We start from the raw sequence: 17,358 nt of genomic DNA, 5'->3' as shown, positions 1-17,358 counted from the left end.
ATTTACACTCCCACCAACAATGTTTGAGAATGCCCACCTCTACCCTCACCAACTCTGAGTATTTTTTTTTAATTAGCAAACTTCCTAATCAGTGTCCATTTGAAAGGTGGAAGAGATTATTAGGCTATTGTGTTATTTTTATTTCTTCAATTATAAATGAGCTTGGGTGTCTTCATTTGTATTTTGATCATTTTATTTAATTTCTGTGAACTGTTTGTCACCTTTGCCCACTTTCCTTTTTGGTCTTAGGTTTCTAATTGACTTAAGGGCTTTCCAATATTAAGAAAATTGGGGCTTTGTCTCATCTGTTCAGTTATTTTTGTTTAGTGCTTTCCTTTCAGCTTGCTTTGGTCTTTTTTTCCTCTTCTTTTTTTTTCCCCACAGAGAAGGTTGAAGTTTTTTACATGATCATATTTATTACATTGTCCTTTGTGACTTCTGGATTTATGTCATTCTGAGAAAGGTCTTCCACATTCCAGATATTGAAAAAACATTCATTTGTATTCTTTTATTCTACTTTAATAGGGTTAAGCACACACGCATTAGGTATGTATATAAATATGTATGTTCATATGTGTATTAGTATTTTTTTTGATAAAGGAGTGTACACTTTTATTACAAATGTCAGAAGACTTAAAAATTTTGTACCATCTCCAGTCTGTTTTGGTGACAGGAGGAGTCAGGTGGGGAATCCAACTTTATTTTTCAGGTACATAGACAGTTGACCCCATACCAGTTATTGAAAAATTTGTCTTTTCCCAGATGTGAGAACACTTCTGAGATGAAGCTAAATTCCATTGCCATAAAAAATCTTGGATGTTTGCATGTGTGGGCCCTACATATGCTGTAGGAGACTGACATTCACACAGGCCCGGAGACCCCTGCTGATTTTCACAGTTTCATTAACAGATTAATGAGTACACCAGCACACGAGGTGATAAAAATCAGCTGTGCCCACTGATGAGTTTCCTGTGCATTTCTGTTACATGTCCCCCCACCCCCTTCTCTAGACCAGTGGCTGCTGCAGAGTGACTGGTGAATTCTTACCGGTGACTTGAAAGAATCATTATAAGTCATTATAAGTTGACTTCTCATTAAAGAATCATTATATGCTGATGTCTCCCTATGAATACCATGTGGCCCCACTTTTGCGGGACACTCTGACTTCACACAGTTGGGTCTGTAGCCTTCGTAAGTATCTTCGCACTTGTCAAACTGTGCCCCTGAGTTTTGGTTCATAAAACATGGTTGTAGGATAAAGCTTTATTTTACTCCTGTCTTTTTCGACTGTGATCACGTGATGCACCCTTCTCATTTCAGTTGCTTCAGGAATTTCTGGAAGATTTTTTGGGGTGGAAATTTTGAGGCCAGTTCATCATTTTAAACTTGGCATAATATGACCACTTAAAGCAAAATTGCAATGATAGAAATTGTGAATGCTTACAGTATAGACAACTGTAGCTGATGACTGGAGAAACACCTGTAGGATGTACCCTTCACATCCAGATAGCAAAGACGCCTCATTAAGAATNGAACCCACGAACCGCGAGATCATGACCTAAGCGAAAGTTGGACGCTTAACCGACTAAGCCACCCAGGCGCCCCTTTAATTTTATTTTTTGAGGGCACGTGAGAGAGAGAGTGGGAGCAGGGGAGGGGAAGAGGGAGAGAGAGACACAGGATCTGAAGTAGACTCCAGGCTCTGAGCTGTCAGCACTTGAACTCACAAAACTGCGAGATCATGACCTGAGCCAAAGTTGGACGCTTAACTGACAGAGCCATCCAGGTGCCCCTGAAGTGTCATTTTCTTAAACTGTAGCNACCGACTAAGCCACCCAGGCGCCCCTTTAATTTTATTTTTTGAGGGCACGTGAGAGAGAGAGTGGGAGCAGGGGAGGGGAAGAGGGAGAGAGAGAGACAGGATCTGAAGCAGGCTCCAGGCTCTGAGCTGTCAGCACTTGAACTCACAAAACTGCAAGATCATGACCTGAGCCAAAGTTGGACGCTTAACTGACAGAGCCATCCAGGTGCCCCTGAAGTGTCATTTTCTTAAACTGTAGTATGTGTAGAGGATAAATGGTTGCTTATAAGTAGAACTAGGTAGGTTAATGAAAAACTGTAATTCACAATGACACAATCTAAAGATTACTTAACAGCTAAGAGTTTATTATGCATCCTAGAATTTGGGCTATTTTAAGAGAGCTTTTATTTGTTGAAATTTTGGTTTGCAGTATCATCCATGCACAAAATCCAGATCCTTTTTAGTCTTATGAGAATAATTACTTATTAGTAGTCTTGCTATTTTGCATGAAAATTAAGAAGTTTAATTCCTTTACCCAAGTGCCAGGCTGGTTATTCCTGGAGGGCAGCAGACAATGCTGCTCATTCTTGAGTCCCTAGAAACCCTGTCATAGTACCTGGCACATGGTGGACAGGTATGTGTTTCTGGAATGCATAGAGGGTTGAAGGAATGAAGTAATAAGGACCAGGCTTCTGGATCTCATCCGTCAGAAAATCCTGTCCGCTCTGGCTTTAAGATACATCCAGTGCATGGCGACTGCTCCAAATCTCAGCCTGGTTCAGGCCACCATCTTCCTCACCTCGGATGACTAGATTAGGATGGGGGTCTTCTACCTGGTCTTCCAGTGTCATCTTTTGCCTCCACAGAGCCTGTGCTGCACATAACAGCCAAAGCGATCCTTTAGAAGTGGAGTCACAACACTCAGCACCTTCCAGTGATTTCCATCTTACTCAGGAGTAAAAGCCAAGTCCTCAAAATGCCCTACGAGGCCCTGCATTTTCTCATCTGCCCCCACCTCTGCAGCAGCATTGCTTCTCTGACCCTGTTTCTGTCGTGCCCCGCCTGCTGGGCTAGCCATTCTGCCTTTGTTCCAGCCTCCTGCACATGCCAGCGATTCTTCTATCTCAAAGCCTCTGCATTAGCTGCCCCCTCTGCCTGGAACACTCCTTCCCCCTTCCCCAGATACCTGTGCAGCCCGCGCCCTCATCCCACTCGGCCTGTCGCAACAAGAGTGTCAGCTCCAAGAGGACAAGGCTTTTTTCTGTTTCCACTGTTACTATCCCTAGTGCCCAGGACATTGCCTGCTGCATAGGGGCACTTACATATTTGCTGGAGAGAGGAAGGGTGCAAAGGAGTGAAGAAGGAATCGGGGGTGGGAGGTGGGGGGACATGGAGCTGAATTAAAATTCATGGCTGTGAGGGGTACCTGGGTGGCTCCGTGGGTTAAGTGTCTGGCTCTTGATTTTAGCTCAAGTCATGATATCAGGGCTGTGAGATCAAGCTCCATGCCTGGCATGGAGCCTGCCTAAGATGGTCTCTCTCTTTATCCTTCTGCACGTGCGTGCGTGCATGCGTGTGTGTGTGTGTGTGTGTGTGTGTGTGTCAAAACCCCCTAAAATCATGGCTGTGAAGATTTGGCCATAAAGGCTGGAACTGCTGGTTCTGTCCAGATCTTAGATGCTACACCGAGAAGGGCTCTAAACTTGACAGCCTTTCTGATAATTTCTTGTTGAATGTGTTTCTCATTTCTACAGTTACGTTTGCCCGTCTTTCCTCTTGCCTTGGAAAAATGCCTTTGCTGTAGTTCTCGTTGACTCTCACCTGGCACCAAGGAAATGTGACAAATGACATCTTATATATTGCCTTAACTTTCTGTTGCTCTTTGTAGAAGCTAGGTTGTTTCTCTCGAAAGCCCACTTGAGCCCCGTCACTGCAGTGGGTGCTGTTTGGCTGAGAGCCCCCTGGCGTCTGCTAGTTGACTGCTGTTTTTACCTTGATAGGCACTATGCTTGCCATCCTGACCGCCCCTTACCTCAGGCTGCGTCTCCTCTATTGGGCCTTTATGTTCCTCCTCTTGGTTTCTCTTTTGGATTGCATGTTGCTTCAAATAAAATTGCTAACAACATATGGCCTGTTATGATTCTCTTTTCCCAAACTCTGCCATTTTGTGTATTTGTGACACACTGCAGATTTTGTGAAGATTGCTTCATAATATTTGTTTTCCATCTGCTGCACTCTATTTGGTATCTTGCTAGGATTTTTTCCTCCATTTTAAGTGACATTAACAAAATCCAGCCAGTACATAGACTTTCTGGTTCTACTTTTGCTTCCCTAATGTGCTGGAAAATCATATTACTATGCTCCAGGCAAGTAGAGAAGTCTGGAATTCTCATTGTGANCCTTTCATATCTAGTAATGCTTTTTTGGTCAGATGGTAAAGAACCTCTGTGGATAAGACAAAAAGTTCAAATTATTTTTTTCTACTTCTCGTCACTTAGTACTACTACTTTTTAGTGTTCTTCAACACCGTATTTATAATCTTGAAACTTTTTGTGCCACGTTAGTAAGTTGTTATGATTTACACTTCCATTTAGTGTTCTTTCTATAGCTAATCCAGTTTGATTGGCAAATAGCCACAGTCGTTGCTGGAATGGCTATGTGTGTCCAACTTTTAACAGGGGAGTGTTTTAAGTTCTTGTTCTACCACATTGCTTGGTATGCCTTTCTACTTTCTTATCCTATAGTGACTTGTAATACCTGTCCATTCACTGTCTTTAGTTAAAATTTTTCTCCAGCTTTATTGAGATATAATAGACCTGTAACATTGTGTAAGTTTAAGGTGTTCACCCTACGGATGTGATACAGTTATATATTACAAACAGATTACCACCACCATGGCAATAGCTAGCACCTCTAACCTGTCACATAACTACTATTTCTTCTTTGTGGTGAGAACATTTAAGATTCGGCAACATGCAAGTATATGATATGGTGTTATTCGCTATAATCCCCATGCTCTACATTGGGTCTCCTAGGTCCCCAGACCTTGTTATACTTATAACTGTACGTTTAAGTTTGGCGAAAGCTCCCCATTTGTCCCAGCCCCCAGTAATCACACTCTCTGTTTCCTTAAGTTTGGCTTTTTAAAATTTCACATATAAGTGATATATAGTATTTGTCTTTTTCTGATTTAGCATAATGCCCTCTTTGGGATTCATCCAGGTTGTTGCAAATGGCTTTTTTGTGGCTGAATACTATTCCATTGTATATATACACCACATCTTTGTTCGTCTGTTGGTGGACATTTGAGTAGTTTCCATACGTTCACTATGCTGCAGTGAGCATGGAAGTTCATATACTTCTTTGAGAGAGTGATTTAGTTTCCTTTGGCTAGATACCCAGAAGTAGAATTGCTAGATCACATAGTAGTTCTCTTTTTAATTTTTTGACTAAACCCCATACTATTTTCCATGGTGGCTGCACCAGTTTACATTCCCACCAACAGCGCACAGGGTTCCCTTTTTTCCATATCCACATCGTCTCTTGTCTCTCTCTCTCTCTCTTCTTCCTTTTTTTTTTTTTTTTTTTTTTTTAAGTAGGCTCCATACCCAGCTTGGAGACCCATGTGGGGCTTGAACTCACCACCCTGAGATCAAGACCTCAGGTGATGATCTTGCAGTTTGTGGGTTTGATCTCGGTCTCTGTGCTGTCAGTGTGGAGCCTGCTTAGGAGTCTCTCTCTCTCTTTCTCAAAATATATACACTTTAAAGCATTAAAAAAAAAAACAGCTGAGATCAAGAGTTGGGTGCTTAACCGACTGAGCCACTCAGGTGCTCCTTGTTGTCTCTTGTCTTTTTTGATGCAGCCTTTCTGACAGGTGTGAGGTGATAGCACATTGTGGTTGTGATTTGCGTTTTCCTGATGATGAGCGATGTGGAACACCTTTTCAGGTGTCTGTTGGCCATCTGTATGTCTTTGGAATTTATTGTCTTTACAGAGAAGTGTATTCTCACTCTAATTGTCAAGGCAAACAGTGGGACTACCATCATGGGGGAAGGTAGCTTGAGTTTTGCCTTTTGGCCCGAATCTTCAGTCTTCTCATCGGTGTGAGGACTTTCCAACTCAGTTTCCTCTCTGACAAGAACAGGAGTCTTCATTAAAACTACTGATCACAAATAGTACAGAATTTGTCAGTTCCCCAAAGAGCAATTTATGGAGAAAACCAATACCTTCATAAAATGGAATCTCTTATTAATCCATAAGAAGCATTAATTACTCTGTCATCTAAGTCTTGTTTCATCCCCAGGCTTTATTAGAATGCTTCTTCCAACTTAGCAAAAATATTTTACTTGGAGTCAGACCCCTTATTGGGACATCGCCAACACTTTAGCACCAGCCTGGCCTTTTGGCCTCTGTTTTCTGTCCACTTAAAGCCACATGTCCTTATAGTATTTCATGAAACCGCTAGCCAAGAAATTATTCTGGTAGCTGACTTCCGTCACAGATTTTTTTTTTTCTGAAATGACCCCCTTAGAGATTTCATGGAATTCCAAAATCTTCTGGTTTAAGTAGCCTTAAAGGTTCGAGTTGTGGCTTTGAGAGCTTAGAGAACTCTTTTTATTGTTGTGTTATTCCTGATCGAGACTCTGATTTAAATGATTTTTCTGGAATTTTTCTGCCCTTTCTTTACAAATTATAAAAAGGGTTTTCACCTGTTTTATTAAACTTCAAGCACTTGCTCATCCTGTGTGAACAATACCTTATTGAGGTCTTGTGTATATTGAAATTTGAATGTAAACAGTTCCTTTGTAACCCTGTCTCTGTAGCTACCTCTCGTGTAGACAGGAGCGCTACAAAAAGCGACTTTGTTCAAGCTGGACATTTTTTACCAACCTCATCAAGAACAAATCATTGTAGCCCACATCTAAACAGAATTTGACTTGGTTTTAAAATGGAAATGTAAAGTGTTTTCATGTGTGGTAGTATATAACATTATGTCTCTTGATGCTATTATATGTTTTTCCCCTTTGTTTCCTGTATTTGCAAGAATTTTTTTTACTTAACCTTGAAAATACTGTTGTTAGAATTTATGTAGAAACTCCTCCTGTTTCCAAAACTCGAATGGCATTTCTTCCCCAATTTGGCTTATAGTGTCTGCAGAAGGAAGGAAGGGAGGGAGGGAAAGAGGCAGAGTGGAAGGAAGGGGAAAAGAAAAGAAAGAAGGAGTTAGATTCTTATATGGTCCCTTATGTCTGTACATTCTTAGGCCTGTGCCTTCTTTGTTACTGAAAGTGACCACTGTGTGCCTTTTCTACTAAAAACAGACAGCTCTTAGCATAGTACAGTAGTGACTCTGGACAGCTCCTGTTTTTGTAGATATTTAAGCGCTGTGACTTGATGGTACTGATTTACATTGAATTCGGGAACTCTTTGGGAATGAACTACAATCCAGGATCCAGGAACAAATGCTTTGGAGAGAAACCCCAGTGAGAGCAGTTGGCTTGGTCACTGAGCAGGGCTGGCTCAACTGCTGGTTTCTATCATGCTGTCAGATAGATTGCTATTGGCTGCTGAGGAGAAAAAAGGAAGTAGCATTTTGCTCTGAAATAGGCTAATTAAGAGAGAATACAAGCTCCCTCCTAGGGTTTCCATGGCCTGGCCACTGAGCAGGGGAATATCTTCAGAACTGCAGCTGGACGGGAGGGAGGGTCCACTGAGGTATGGTGGGCGAAGTTCCATGTGCTGGTCTGAACCGCCCCTGTATTTTCAGCAAGAGTCCCCACAGCATGTCGTGTAAGCTTATTCTCTTCCTGACCTGAGATTTGTCTGTTTCTCCAGGCCTGGGATCAGGTTCTCTGCATCTGATCAAATCAGCAATTAGATACTCAAGAATGACCCCCCAAAATTAACAACACTGATTGTTTAACAAGCACATAGAGCTGAAGCATCCAAATTGAGAGAGAGCCTGCCCTTCTCAGTCGTCCCCAGGGAGGCTGTGCACATCTTCCAGCAATGCTGCTATTGCTCAAAATGCTTTTGGCATTTTTCTTTCAACCATACATTTAGAATCGATCACATAGGCTGTTCTGTCGACAGATCTTTATTTTCAGAAGGGTGAAGTGGCTAAGTAAATATTTTAAAATATGCCAAAGTCATTCCGAGTCCTGCCTGGCAGATTGTGTAGGTGAGTGATCAGGCGGGCAGTTCCATTTTGGGTTAAAAATGAGATCTGATGTTTCTGAGTGGTCTAATTTTGGGTTCCTAAAGCAGTTTTTGAAGAGGTATTTCAAAACTATTTTGAACAGAAGAAGGAAGCACCATTGAAATGTTTCTGGATATGGCTACTTTGAGCCATATATTCTGGTTATGTATTTTGTAAAGTCTAATTATCCTCTAGTTTTAAGACTATCGCATTTTTTCAGAATAGCATTCATGGCCATTTGAAGCTCACTTACTATAGTCAGAGCACCCAGTAGAAATGAAACTGTTCAGAAAGAGCTAGTGAGCTACGAGACAGAAGGGATGTGGGGATAACTGCGTGCAAGTTGCCTTGTGAGGTATAACCTTCTGCTGAACTTCCCATTCTTCTTCTGTGAAAAAGGAATAGCAATAGTCAAGTCATACGGTCTACATCGTGGGATGGAGGTGTGGCGTGTGAAGCACAAATCATGGTGCATTGGGCGTAGTAGCGTTCAGCATACGTGAGCCATTTTCGTCATGCCACTGTGACGTGACTGCTTGCCTGGGAGAGAGGAAGACTGGACAAGTAGGGTACAGGGTGCTGTGTGGGGAAAGAAAAGTACTGATAGTAGAAAAGACCTACGGCTTCCTTTCAGTTTTTAAAGTTCCCCACACCAAACCTGTTTAGTCACACTCCAGCGACACTTTACCCTAGATACATGTCATGATTGACATAAGCAGAATTGTTCTGATTTTCCGCTGTCCCTGAAATTTTTAGTTCTTTATCAGGACTCTGTTCATATTCTGTACAACAAAACAAAACAAAACCCAAAAAAACAAAAACCCGACCGGAATACAAACCAATAACCTCAACATCCTCAAAACTTTCTCACGTTGTGAAAAGCAGTTGTATTATGTTCCCTGCCAACATGGTTTTTGTATATTTAAAAACTGCACGTCTCATCTCTTACCCTATGTTGCCTTTTCAACAGATGAGGATGAAGACGGTGATCGAATTACAGTGAGAAGCGATGAAGAAATGGAGGCAATGCTGTCATATGTAAGTATACTACAAATGAGGACTGTTTTGAAAACATTAATGCAGTCGAGGATGCTGCTTCTTGGCACAGGGAAGATCTAAAAGTAAATCGCAGTTGCCATAACGTTTTTCTGTATGACATACAAGGTTTTCAGGGGTTTTCTTACATGAAAGTTAAGGATGTTCTTTTCAAAAGACACTGATCATATCATGAACATTAAGAATAATGCATCTTAATGACTTTTGCATTAGGTATGGTGCAGACTAAATGGACTATCAATTTCCTGTATTTTTTATGCAGTACTTAAAGTAACGGCTCATTAAAAATGAACCCCTGGGCTCTAAAAAATTTTTCAAAATCTACTTTCAACTGGAGATCTCTTTCACCCTTCCAAACAGACTATGGTTATAATGTAGCTGCAGGCTTGGTATGGATACACGATTTAAAAATGTATTCTCAGTTATTTTATACACTAAAATAACTCTTCCTCCCTCCCTCTTTCTTCCATCCCAGAATGAACAGGGTTACTTACTGAATCAAAGTGATTTGAATATATCCTGAATGACTTTTCTTTTATGTTTCAAATTTCAGTGAACATTTGCATAAGTGTTTGTCTCAGGACTGAAGTAGATAAACAAGAGAAAAGGGTATATTTCTGAAACTTTAGTAAGCTTGCCAAACCCAGCTATGACGAAGGGGCATTGCTTTCCGGAGCCCTGATTTATGCTGTCCTCTTATTTTGTTTTATTTCCTCTCATTTTATTCTATTTTATCTGAGTTTGTAATCTGTTTACAAAACCTTCTCTAGTGGCGGGGTGGAAAGAGCACTGGACCCGAAGTCAGGAGACCACTGCTCTCCTCTGGCTTGCTGGCCTTAGGCAAATCACTTAACCTTTCTGTGCTCTAGTTGCCTCATCTGTCAATTGTGGATAATAATACTTGTCCCTTCTATTGCACAGGGTCATTGTAATGATCAGATGGGATAATAGATGTGAAAGCCCTTTGGAAAGTTAAAAGTTCTATACAAATGCAAAGTAGTATTCTGGGGGAAATGCTGGAGTCAGGGCCCTTGCTGGTCAGCAAGAGACTAATCTTAGCCAGCAGTGAGGTTGTAGGTTTTTGACGGACCTCAACTTCAACCAGGATATTGTTTCATTGTAATGAAAACTGTAAAATATCTGTATGGGTTTCCGCCAATAGTTTTAATTTAGGGTAGGAGGAAAGAGAACAAGAAGGATGGCATGATTAACAGAGCGTTGCATTCAGACCAGCACAGAGTAGGAAAAGTCAATTTCCCATTGACTTCCCATTAACTTATTTGAGAGTCTTTGTGCACTGAGAATTTAGAGCAGGGCTCATCAGTACCTTGAAGGGCAGAGTAGAATTGTCTGCTGAAAGGTCTCGCACTGGTATTGATAGATTGGCTAACTCTCCTGAGAATGTGACATGCTTATTTTTAGAAAACACACACACACAGATGGGTTCTAATTTTTTCGCATACATCCATTGCAGAGAGTGCATTCCTAACATCAGTGTGCTTTTATTGTATCTCTGCATAACCACATGCAAAGGTGTGCTTTCAAAAGCGTACTTTTGGGAGGATCTGACAAATTGTGCTTTGTGAGAAATGTTACTCCATGTAATCAGAGTGATGATAATCGTTTCCATTTCTAAGTGCCTACTTTATATATACTAGATGCTTCAGGTATTTAATTTTCTTTGGTTTTAATAATGACTCTGTGAGGTAGATACTATCATCCCTATATTTTAGATGAGGAAGCTTTGAGTTAAGAAGCACACCCAAGGTCTTAGAGCTAGTGTGAATGTGAATGTGGAGTTTAAGTCCAGCCTCTCCTTATGTGAAAGTTAAGGCTATGAAAGGTGTTTCTCTCCCATCTACCTCCTTGCACATTAGTGTGGGAATCTTTCTGCCATCATCATCATTAAATCCTGAATGATTTGTTTGTAGGTAATATCTTAGTTGAGATGTATATGTTCCTTATGATTTATGCTTGTTTTCTCATATGCGGTGTTTATTAGAAAATATTAGAGTTATGTAATTGTCCTTAAACTTAAAAGATTCTGAGATTTCTTTAGAGCTACTTTCTAGTCTGAAAAGAAATCATCTAGCTCATTGACCTCCAAATACGTGGATTTCATGAATTAATCAATTTTCATTTTTACATAGGAGAACAGACACAGGCATTGTAACCTTTTATTTTGCCAAATAAACACATTAATAAAATAAAGTAATAAAAATTGCCTACTGTTTACCATTATTTTACTAATAAACAGAGTCATTTAAAGATTAGAGATGGTGGCATGGAGGAGGGCACTTGTGAGGATGAGCACTGGGTGTTATATGGAAACCAACTTGACAATAAACTATTAAAAAAAAAGATTAGAGATGGTGGGCAATACATAAATCTCAAAAGTAAAGGTAACCCTTAAAGTGAGTACATTTAGGGGCCACCTGGCTGACTCAGTAAGGGGAGTGTGCTTGTGAGTTCAAGCCCTAGGTTGGGTATAGAGATTACTTAAAATAATAAAGTGAGTAAATTTAGTTTTATGTAAAACTCACTACATTCTTTTTTTTCTTATTTTTTTATATTGAAGTATAGTCGACACACAGTGTTGTATTAGTTTCAGGTGTGCAACATAGTGAACTGATAGTCTTTATTATTTTTTAAATTTTTTATGCTTATTTATTTTTGAGAGATAGGCAGACAGACAGATAGAACACAAGCAGGGGAGGGGCAGAGAGAGAGGGAGACACAGAATCCGAAGCAGGCTCCAGGTTCTAAGCTAGCTGTCAGCACAGAGCCCGACGCAGGGCTCAAACTTACTAGCCATGAGATCCTGACCTGAGACACTTAACTGACTTTTTCAAAATATCCTTCTTTTTCAAAATAAATGTTTATTTATTTTTGAGAGAGAGAGTGGGGAGGAGGGATAGAGGGAAAGGTGGACTGAGGATCCAAAGTGTGCTCCTCACGGACAGCAGAGAGCCCAGTACGGGCCTCGAACTCATGAATTGTGAGATCATGACTTCAGCTGAAGTCAGATGCCCAACCGACTGAGCCAACCAGGCACCCTGATATTCTTTACTTTTAGTAGATGGTGAAGATGTTTTTATTAATTGACAGTGGCCTGTGCATTGTGGTCTGGCTGATCAGGTCCAGGTTTTCTCATTAATTCTCTTAAGTATTTATAGGTGGGAACCTGAAGTCCCCAAAGAATTTTAACCTATGTTCCACTCTTCTGATTCTGAATGTTTGAGCAAAATCTTTTTAAATGAAAATGAAAATATCCCTGAGAGAGATAATAAACTTTAAGTTGTTTAAAGCCTAAATGGATTTTACTCTTATCTGTTGAGATAGCCCTACCATCCTGTACGTATTGTTTATGTAGAGTCGGGCTCTGAATAAACATTTAGAGAGTAGAGAGTAGAGGAGTCTCTTCCTCACAAAGCACACAAAACATTGGTGGGCTGTAATTTTGATCTGTCTTGGTTCTTATGGTTGAAGTTCCTTTGGATTCCAGTTCACCCTAAGGAGAACCATTTGGACCTAATCTCACAACAGATTTTGATTGAGGGGCACCTGGGTGGCTCAGTCGTGGTCTCACAGTGTGGGCTTGAGCCTCACATCCGGCTCTGTGTAGAGCCTGGAGCCTGCTTCGTATTCTGTGTCTTCCTTTCTCTCTCTGCCCCTGCCCCACTCGTGGTCTGTCTCTCTCTCTTAAAGACAAATAAACATTTAAAAAATTAAAAAAAAAAAAAGATTTTGGTTGGTTGTCCTCAGTTGCTGATCTGTTATGAAAAACTTGCACAATCTTTACTTTTCAGATTCATTTTGACCCTGAAAAAAATTTTGAGTCCACCATTTAGGTGGTGGCACAGGGGAGATATTGAGAGATGAGCACGTATTTACTGTAAAATGCAGCTTAGTTTTTCATGTCAAATTTAATAAATTTGCAGTCCCCTTAGTATTTCTTTAAAATCCATATAGGGAAAACAAAAGTAGAGACATTTTTACTGGAAATCCCTTAATCATTCTTTTTCATTGATTACAAAGGTTAAATGAATAAACAGCTTGGATCTCTGAATAGAATTAAAAAGAAGATTTGCAATGTCTGGGTTGGAACTTGCGAAATTACTTTCTTCTCCCTTGAATGCAGGCATTTTCTGGCTTTGGGCCAACAGAAACATAAGTTTTTATCAGTAATTTAAATAGATTTTTGTATTAGACCCGAAAATGTTGCCTTTTTAATTGAAAACTTATCAATTATTTAAATTGCTAGCAGCCTTAGGCTGTTAATTTTATGTGTGCCATAATAATGGCATACAGTGGTTTTTGATACATGTGACACACAGAGTATCGCATCGTGGTAAGGATTTGTCATGACAATAAGTTGTGGTGTGCTGTTAAATAATAACCAACATATTAAACCAAAGTCTGTTGTCACCCATTAGTACCGTTTTATGTAAGTTATTTAGAAGTTGTATTCTTTTCTTCATTAGATATATTTTTAAGAGATAATGAGAAGAAAACAAAGCTGTAATAAATTGTCTTTTAAGAAAATGTAAAGTAATTTGGTCTCCAAGGAGATATTTAACGTATTGAGAGAATCCAGCAGCCAAGTGTTATTACAGCACCACTGTGATCGCTCTCTGCGTTTTGTTATGAGTTTGTGTTAATCAACAATATGTTTTTATAGCGTAGTTTCTTGTAAGTTATGTTGTTAGAATATTCCACTTCTGGGATCATGGCTTTTCCTCTGACACTATTGTATCTTTTTAATTCCTCCATAAAGTATTTTTTTAATTAGAATCTGAAATGTTTTATTAGAAAAAAAGAAAGTACACCCAACCTACATATTCTGAAATCTAAATACCTGATCATTGCCAATTATTTAAAGGACCCTGTTAAATATTCCCTTAATATAGTTTACTTTTTCTGTTGTTGTTGTTTTTGATGTTCTTGTTTCCCCCTCTCATTTTCTGGGAAGATTAAAGATGGTGTGTTGCTTTTCTCCTTCCATCTTTTTGTATTTGTTATCTGGCATTGCAGGCTTCATTTCCTCTCAGCATCAAACAGCAGTGCTGGGCCTCATTTATTGATTCATCTGAAACTTTTTCTATCACTGAGACCTGGTTATAGAAGGGGGTTATTTTAAAGTTAACCTCTGCTTTTGGGTGACCTTTCATTAAGAAACTCAGCAGTGCATCTTGCATTTGTGAATGGATTCATCCTTGTTTCTGCTAAATCCTGTGTCTGGTACAGGATTTATTATATCTGGTTCTCTCAATACCAAGAGGCTTGTGTGAGTGGAGCACACTATTAACGAGAATAATTTTCTTCATTTTGCCCATTCTCTCTCTTTATACCGTTTTTCCACATTGCCAGAAGAGTATGGGACAAATTTAAGTGTAATGCTTCCCATTATGGCAGAGACCTTGTGTTTTAGCGGAGTGTAAGTATTCCCTTTGGTATACTTGACCATAGTGTACCTTTTTAGATGTTGGGTACTGTAAGGGAAAATACTCCTTGACCTCTGTGGCACCTTGTAAATTGGGATATGATTAGCTTTATCCTAGTATATGTAACTTGGAGATTGCCTCTGAAATCCTACAGTTACTCAAGCAGAGTTGGAAAGAAGGAAGCCTTAGAAGTCTTGTCCAGCTGTTTCATTTTGTAGATAAGGAAAATGAGGCCCGCAGAGATCAGATTCAGTTGGAGGTCACATTGCCAATGAATGGGAAGTCTCCTAGTTTCTTGACTCCTAGTAGTTTGAGACGATGTTTCTGTTTTGGCATCTATTGAGGTCCTGCTAAGGAAGCTTTGCAAATACTTCTTTTTTCCTGATATCAAAAAAGAATGCTGTTTACTGGAATGTTAGTGTACCTGAGTTTGAATAGGAATGTAGAAAATACTTCGTGGGCTTTTGAAACTTCAAAGATTTCATCCTTATCTAGAGGCTGAGTTTTACCACAAAATTTGTTGCCCACATTTAACAGCATCAGAGTCTTTGCTGTTAGGAAGTTTTCTTCAAAGACCACAAGGTTCCGGCTCATTTTCCACATGGTGCTTCTCAATATGCTCCATATTAAGGAGGCTCTGCTTTGAACTTACCGCTCAGTCTTCAGTGGCAACTCCCTTCTCTGCCTTCCCTGGGACATTTGGATGCCTGTGAAATAGTGACAAAAATGTGGTAGCTGCTTATTTAGCACCTACTGTGAAATATCTAAGGGCGTCTTTGCTTGCGAGGAGCAGAAGCACACTGAAGTTTGCATAGGAACAGGGGACTTATGTGGCTCATAGAAGCAAAGGAAATCACCAGCCAGCACAGGCAGGCCTCAGCGGGGTTGGCACCAAGGCACTCTGGGGTGTTTTGGACCACCAATATTTTGTCATAAACGTGGCTGCACTTCTGGTTTAGCTCCATCTCCGTGGAGGGCTCAGCATAGGCTGTAGGCGGTCCCTCGGGGATCCTGTGTCCAGGCAGTTGGCAAGAGGCAATAGAGGCGTGCAGTACGTCAGTTAGCCCCTTGGGGGCTCTGGCCAGGAGCTTGTCTTCACACAAGAGGTGGGCTGCGGGGAATGTCGGACCTCTAGCAGTCGGATTGCCTTGGGGCATAACCAGGTTGGATAGGCCCTTGCTGGCAGCTCTTAATGAACCTCTGTTCTCTTAGGGCCATTCTTAATAGAAACAAGGGGGGTATTTTCTACATATATCTGAAACGTGAATGTAAATATGCTGTAGTACAATAAAGTTAGGGAGATTCAGTACATTATCAACCTAGGAAATATGTCCAAAAGGGTAGAAATTTAAGTGATAGAAAATTTCAAAACAAGTTGTTTCTTTCTGTTTCTCTGTTACTGTTATTTATTTATCTGTTCTTTACTCATTCCTCCCTGCCTTTTTATTTATTCATTTTGTTTTTGAGAGAGAGAGAGCATACACACACACACACACACACACACACACACACACACACACGTGTGCACAAGTGGGGGAGGGGCAGAAGGAGAGGGAGAATCCCTGAAGCGGGGCTCAGTCTCATGACCATGAGATCATGACCTGAGCCAGAGTCAAGAGTTGGATGCTTAACAGAGTTAGCCAGTCAGGTGCCCCTATTTATTCATTTTTAAATAGAAGTTGAGGGGCACCTGGGTGGCCCAGTAGGTTAAGTGTCCAACTCTTGGTTTTGCCTCAGGTCATGATTTTGTGGTTTGTGAGTTTGGGCCCTGGGACAGTGAGGAGCGTGCTTGGGATTCTCTCTCTCCCCTTTCTCTGCCCTTCTTCATCTCATGTGCTCTCTCTCTCTCTCAAAATAAATAAACTTAAAAAAACTAAAAGAAGTTGAGCAGTAGGCTGGATCTTTATCAAGTATTATTGGAGGTGGATGGCTAAATAAAGTGTGAGGGAATGTCACATTTGGCCTGCTCTCGGCACAGCCTGATGAGCCTGTTTTAGGTGGCAGATTCCCTGAAACTACTGCAGTAAGACCCCCCCTTATCTGTGGGGGATAAGTTCCAGGATCCTCCTTGCCCCGTGCATGCCTGCAACCATGGATAGTGCCAAGCCCTATATATACCATGTCTTTTCCTACACTTACATATCTGTGGTAAAGTTTCATTTAAAATTAGGCACAGCAGGTGATTCACAGCAACAACTAATAATAAAATAGAGCACTACAACAATATACTGCAGTGAAGGTAATGTGAATGTGGTCTCTCTCAAAATACCTTATTGTACTGTCCTCACACTTCTTGGGTTGCTGAGATTTGATAAAATGCCTATATGATGGGATGAAGTGAGGTGAATGACGGAGGCGTTGTGACCTAGTGTTAAGTTAAAAACCTTCTGACAGTATGTCCGAAAGAGCATCATTTGTTTCCAGACTGCCTTTGACCACCAAAAGGTGAAACCGCAGCTAAGGGGGGACTACTGTATTTAAACTTCTCCTTTAGAAGTACAGCAGACTTGCTGCAGCCTAGAAATCAGATAAAAGGTCAGGGTAGACACTGCCCCAGGCTAACCATGTGGATGACTCTGAAGGCTTCAGCCAAGAGGATCCTGCAAGTTTTGGACCCATTGCTGAATACAAATTTAAACTCCTTCTGCCAGCACCCATTACCTTAAATTTAGCCAAGTTGAAGTTCATCTGCCATTGGCTACCCAAACCTCTATTAAGACCATCTGGAGCTCCCTAATGTCCTTTACAGTTTTACTATTCAAAACAAATAGTGTTGTCATTAAGTGTGGCCAACTTACTGTCTTTTTCACTTCCAAAGCATTAATAAATACATCTGTCCAATAACATTAGCCTAT

At 40.5% G+C, this 17,358-nt stretch overlaps 1 protein-coding gene across 3 annotated transcripts in view; it reads left to right on the top strand.

The window, feature by feature from the left end:
* Positions 1-17,358, top strand: part of MAP2K5 (mitogen-activated protein kinase kinase 5) — a 266,228-nt gene that overhangs the window by 12,530 nt on the left and 236,340 nt on the right. For all 3 annotated transcript variants that reach the window (XM_077746645.1, XM_077746636.1, XM_077746628.1), the window contains exon 3: positions 8,974-9,041. In XM_077746645.1, coding sequence (XP_077602771.1) covers positions 8,974-9,041 — 68 coding nt within the window. The remainder of the gene's footprint in view (positions 1-8,973; positions 9,042-17,358) is intronic.

Source organism: Crocuta crocuta, unplaced genomic scaffold, assembly GCF_008692635.1.
Source record: "Crocuta crocuta isolate KB4526 unplaced genomic scaffold, BGI_CrCroc_1.0 scaffold130, whole genome shotgun sequence".
NCBI classification, from domain to species: Eukaryota; Metazoa; Chordata; class Mammalia; order Carnivora; family Hyaenidae; genus Crocuta; species Crocuta crocuta.
The sequence above is the reverse complement of the archived record's forward strand: the minus strand, read 5'-3'. Positions and strand labels throughout refer to the sequence as shown.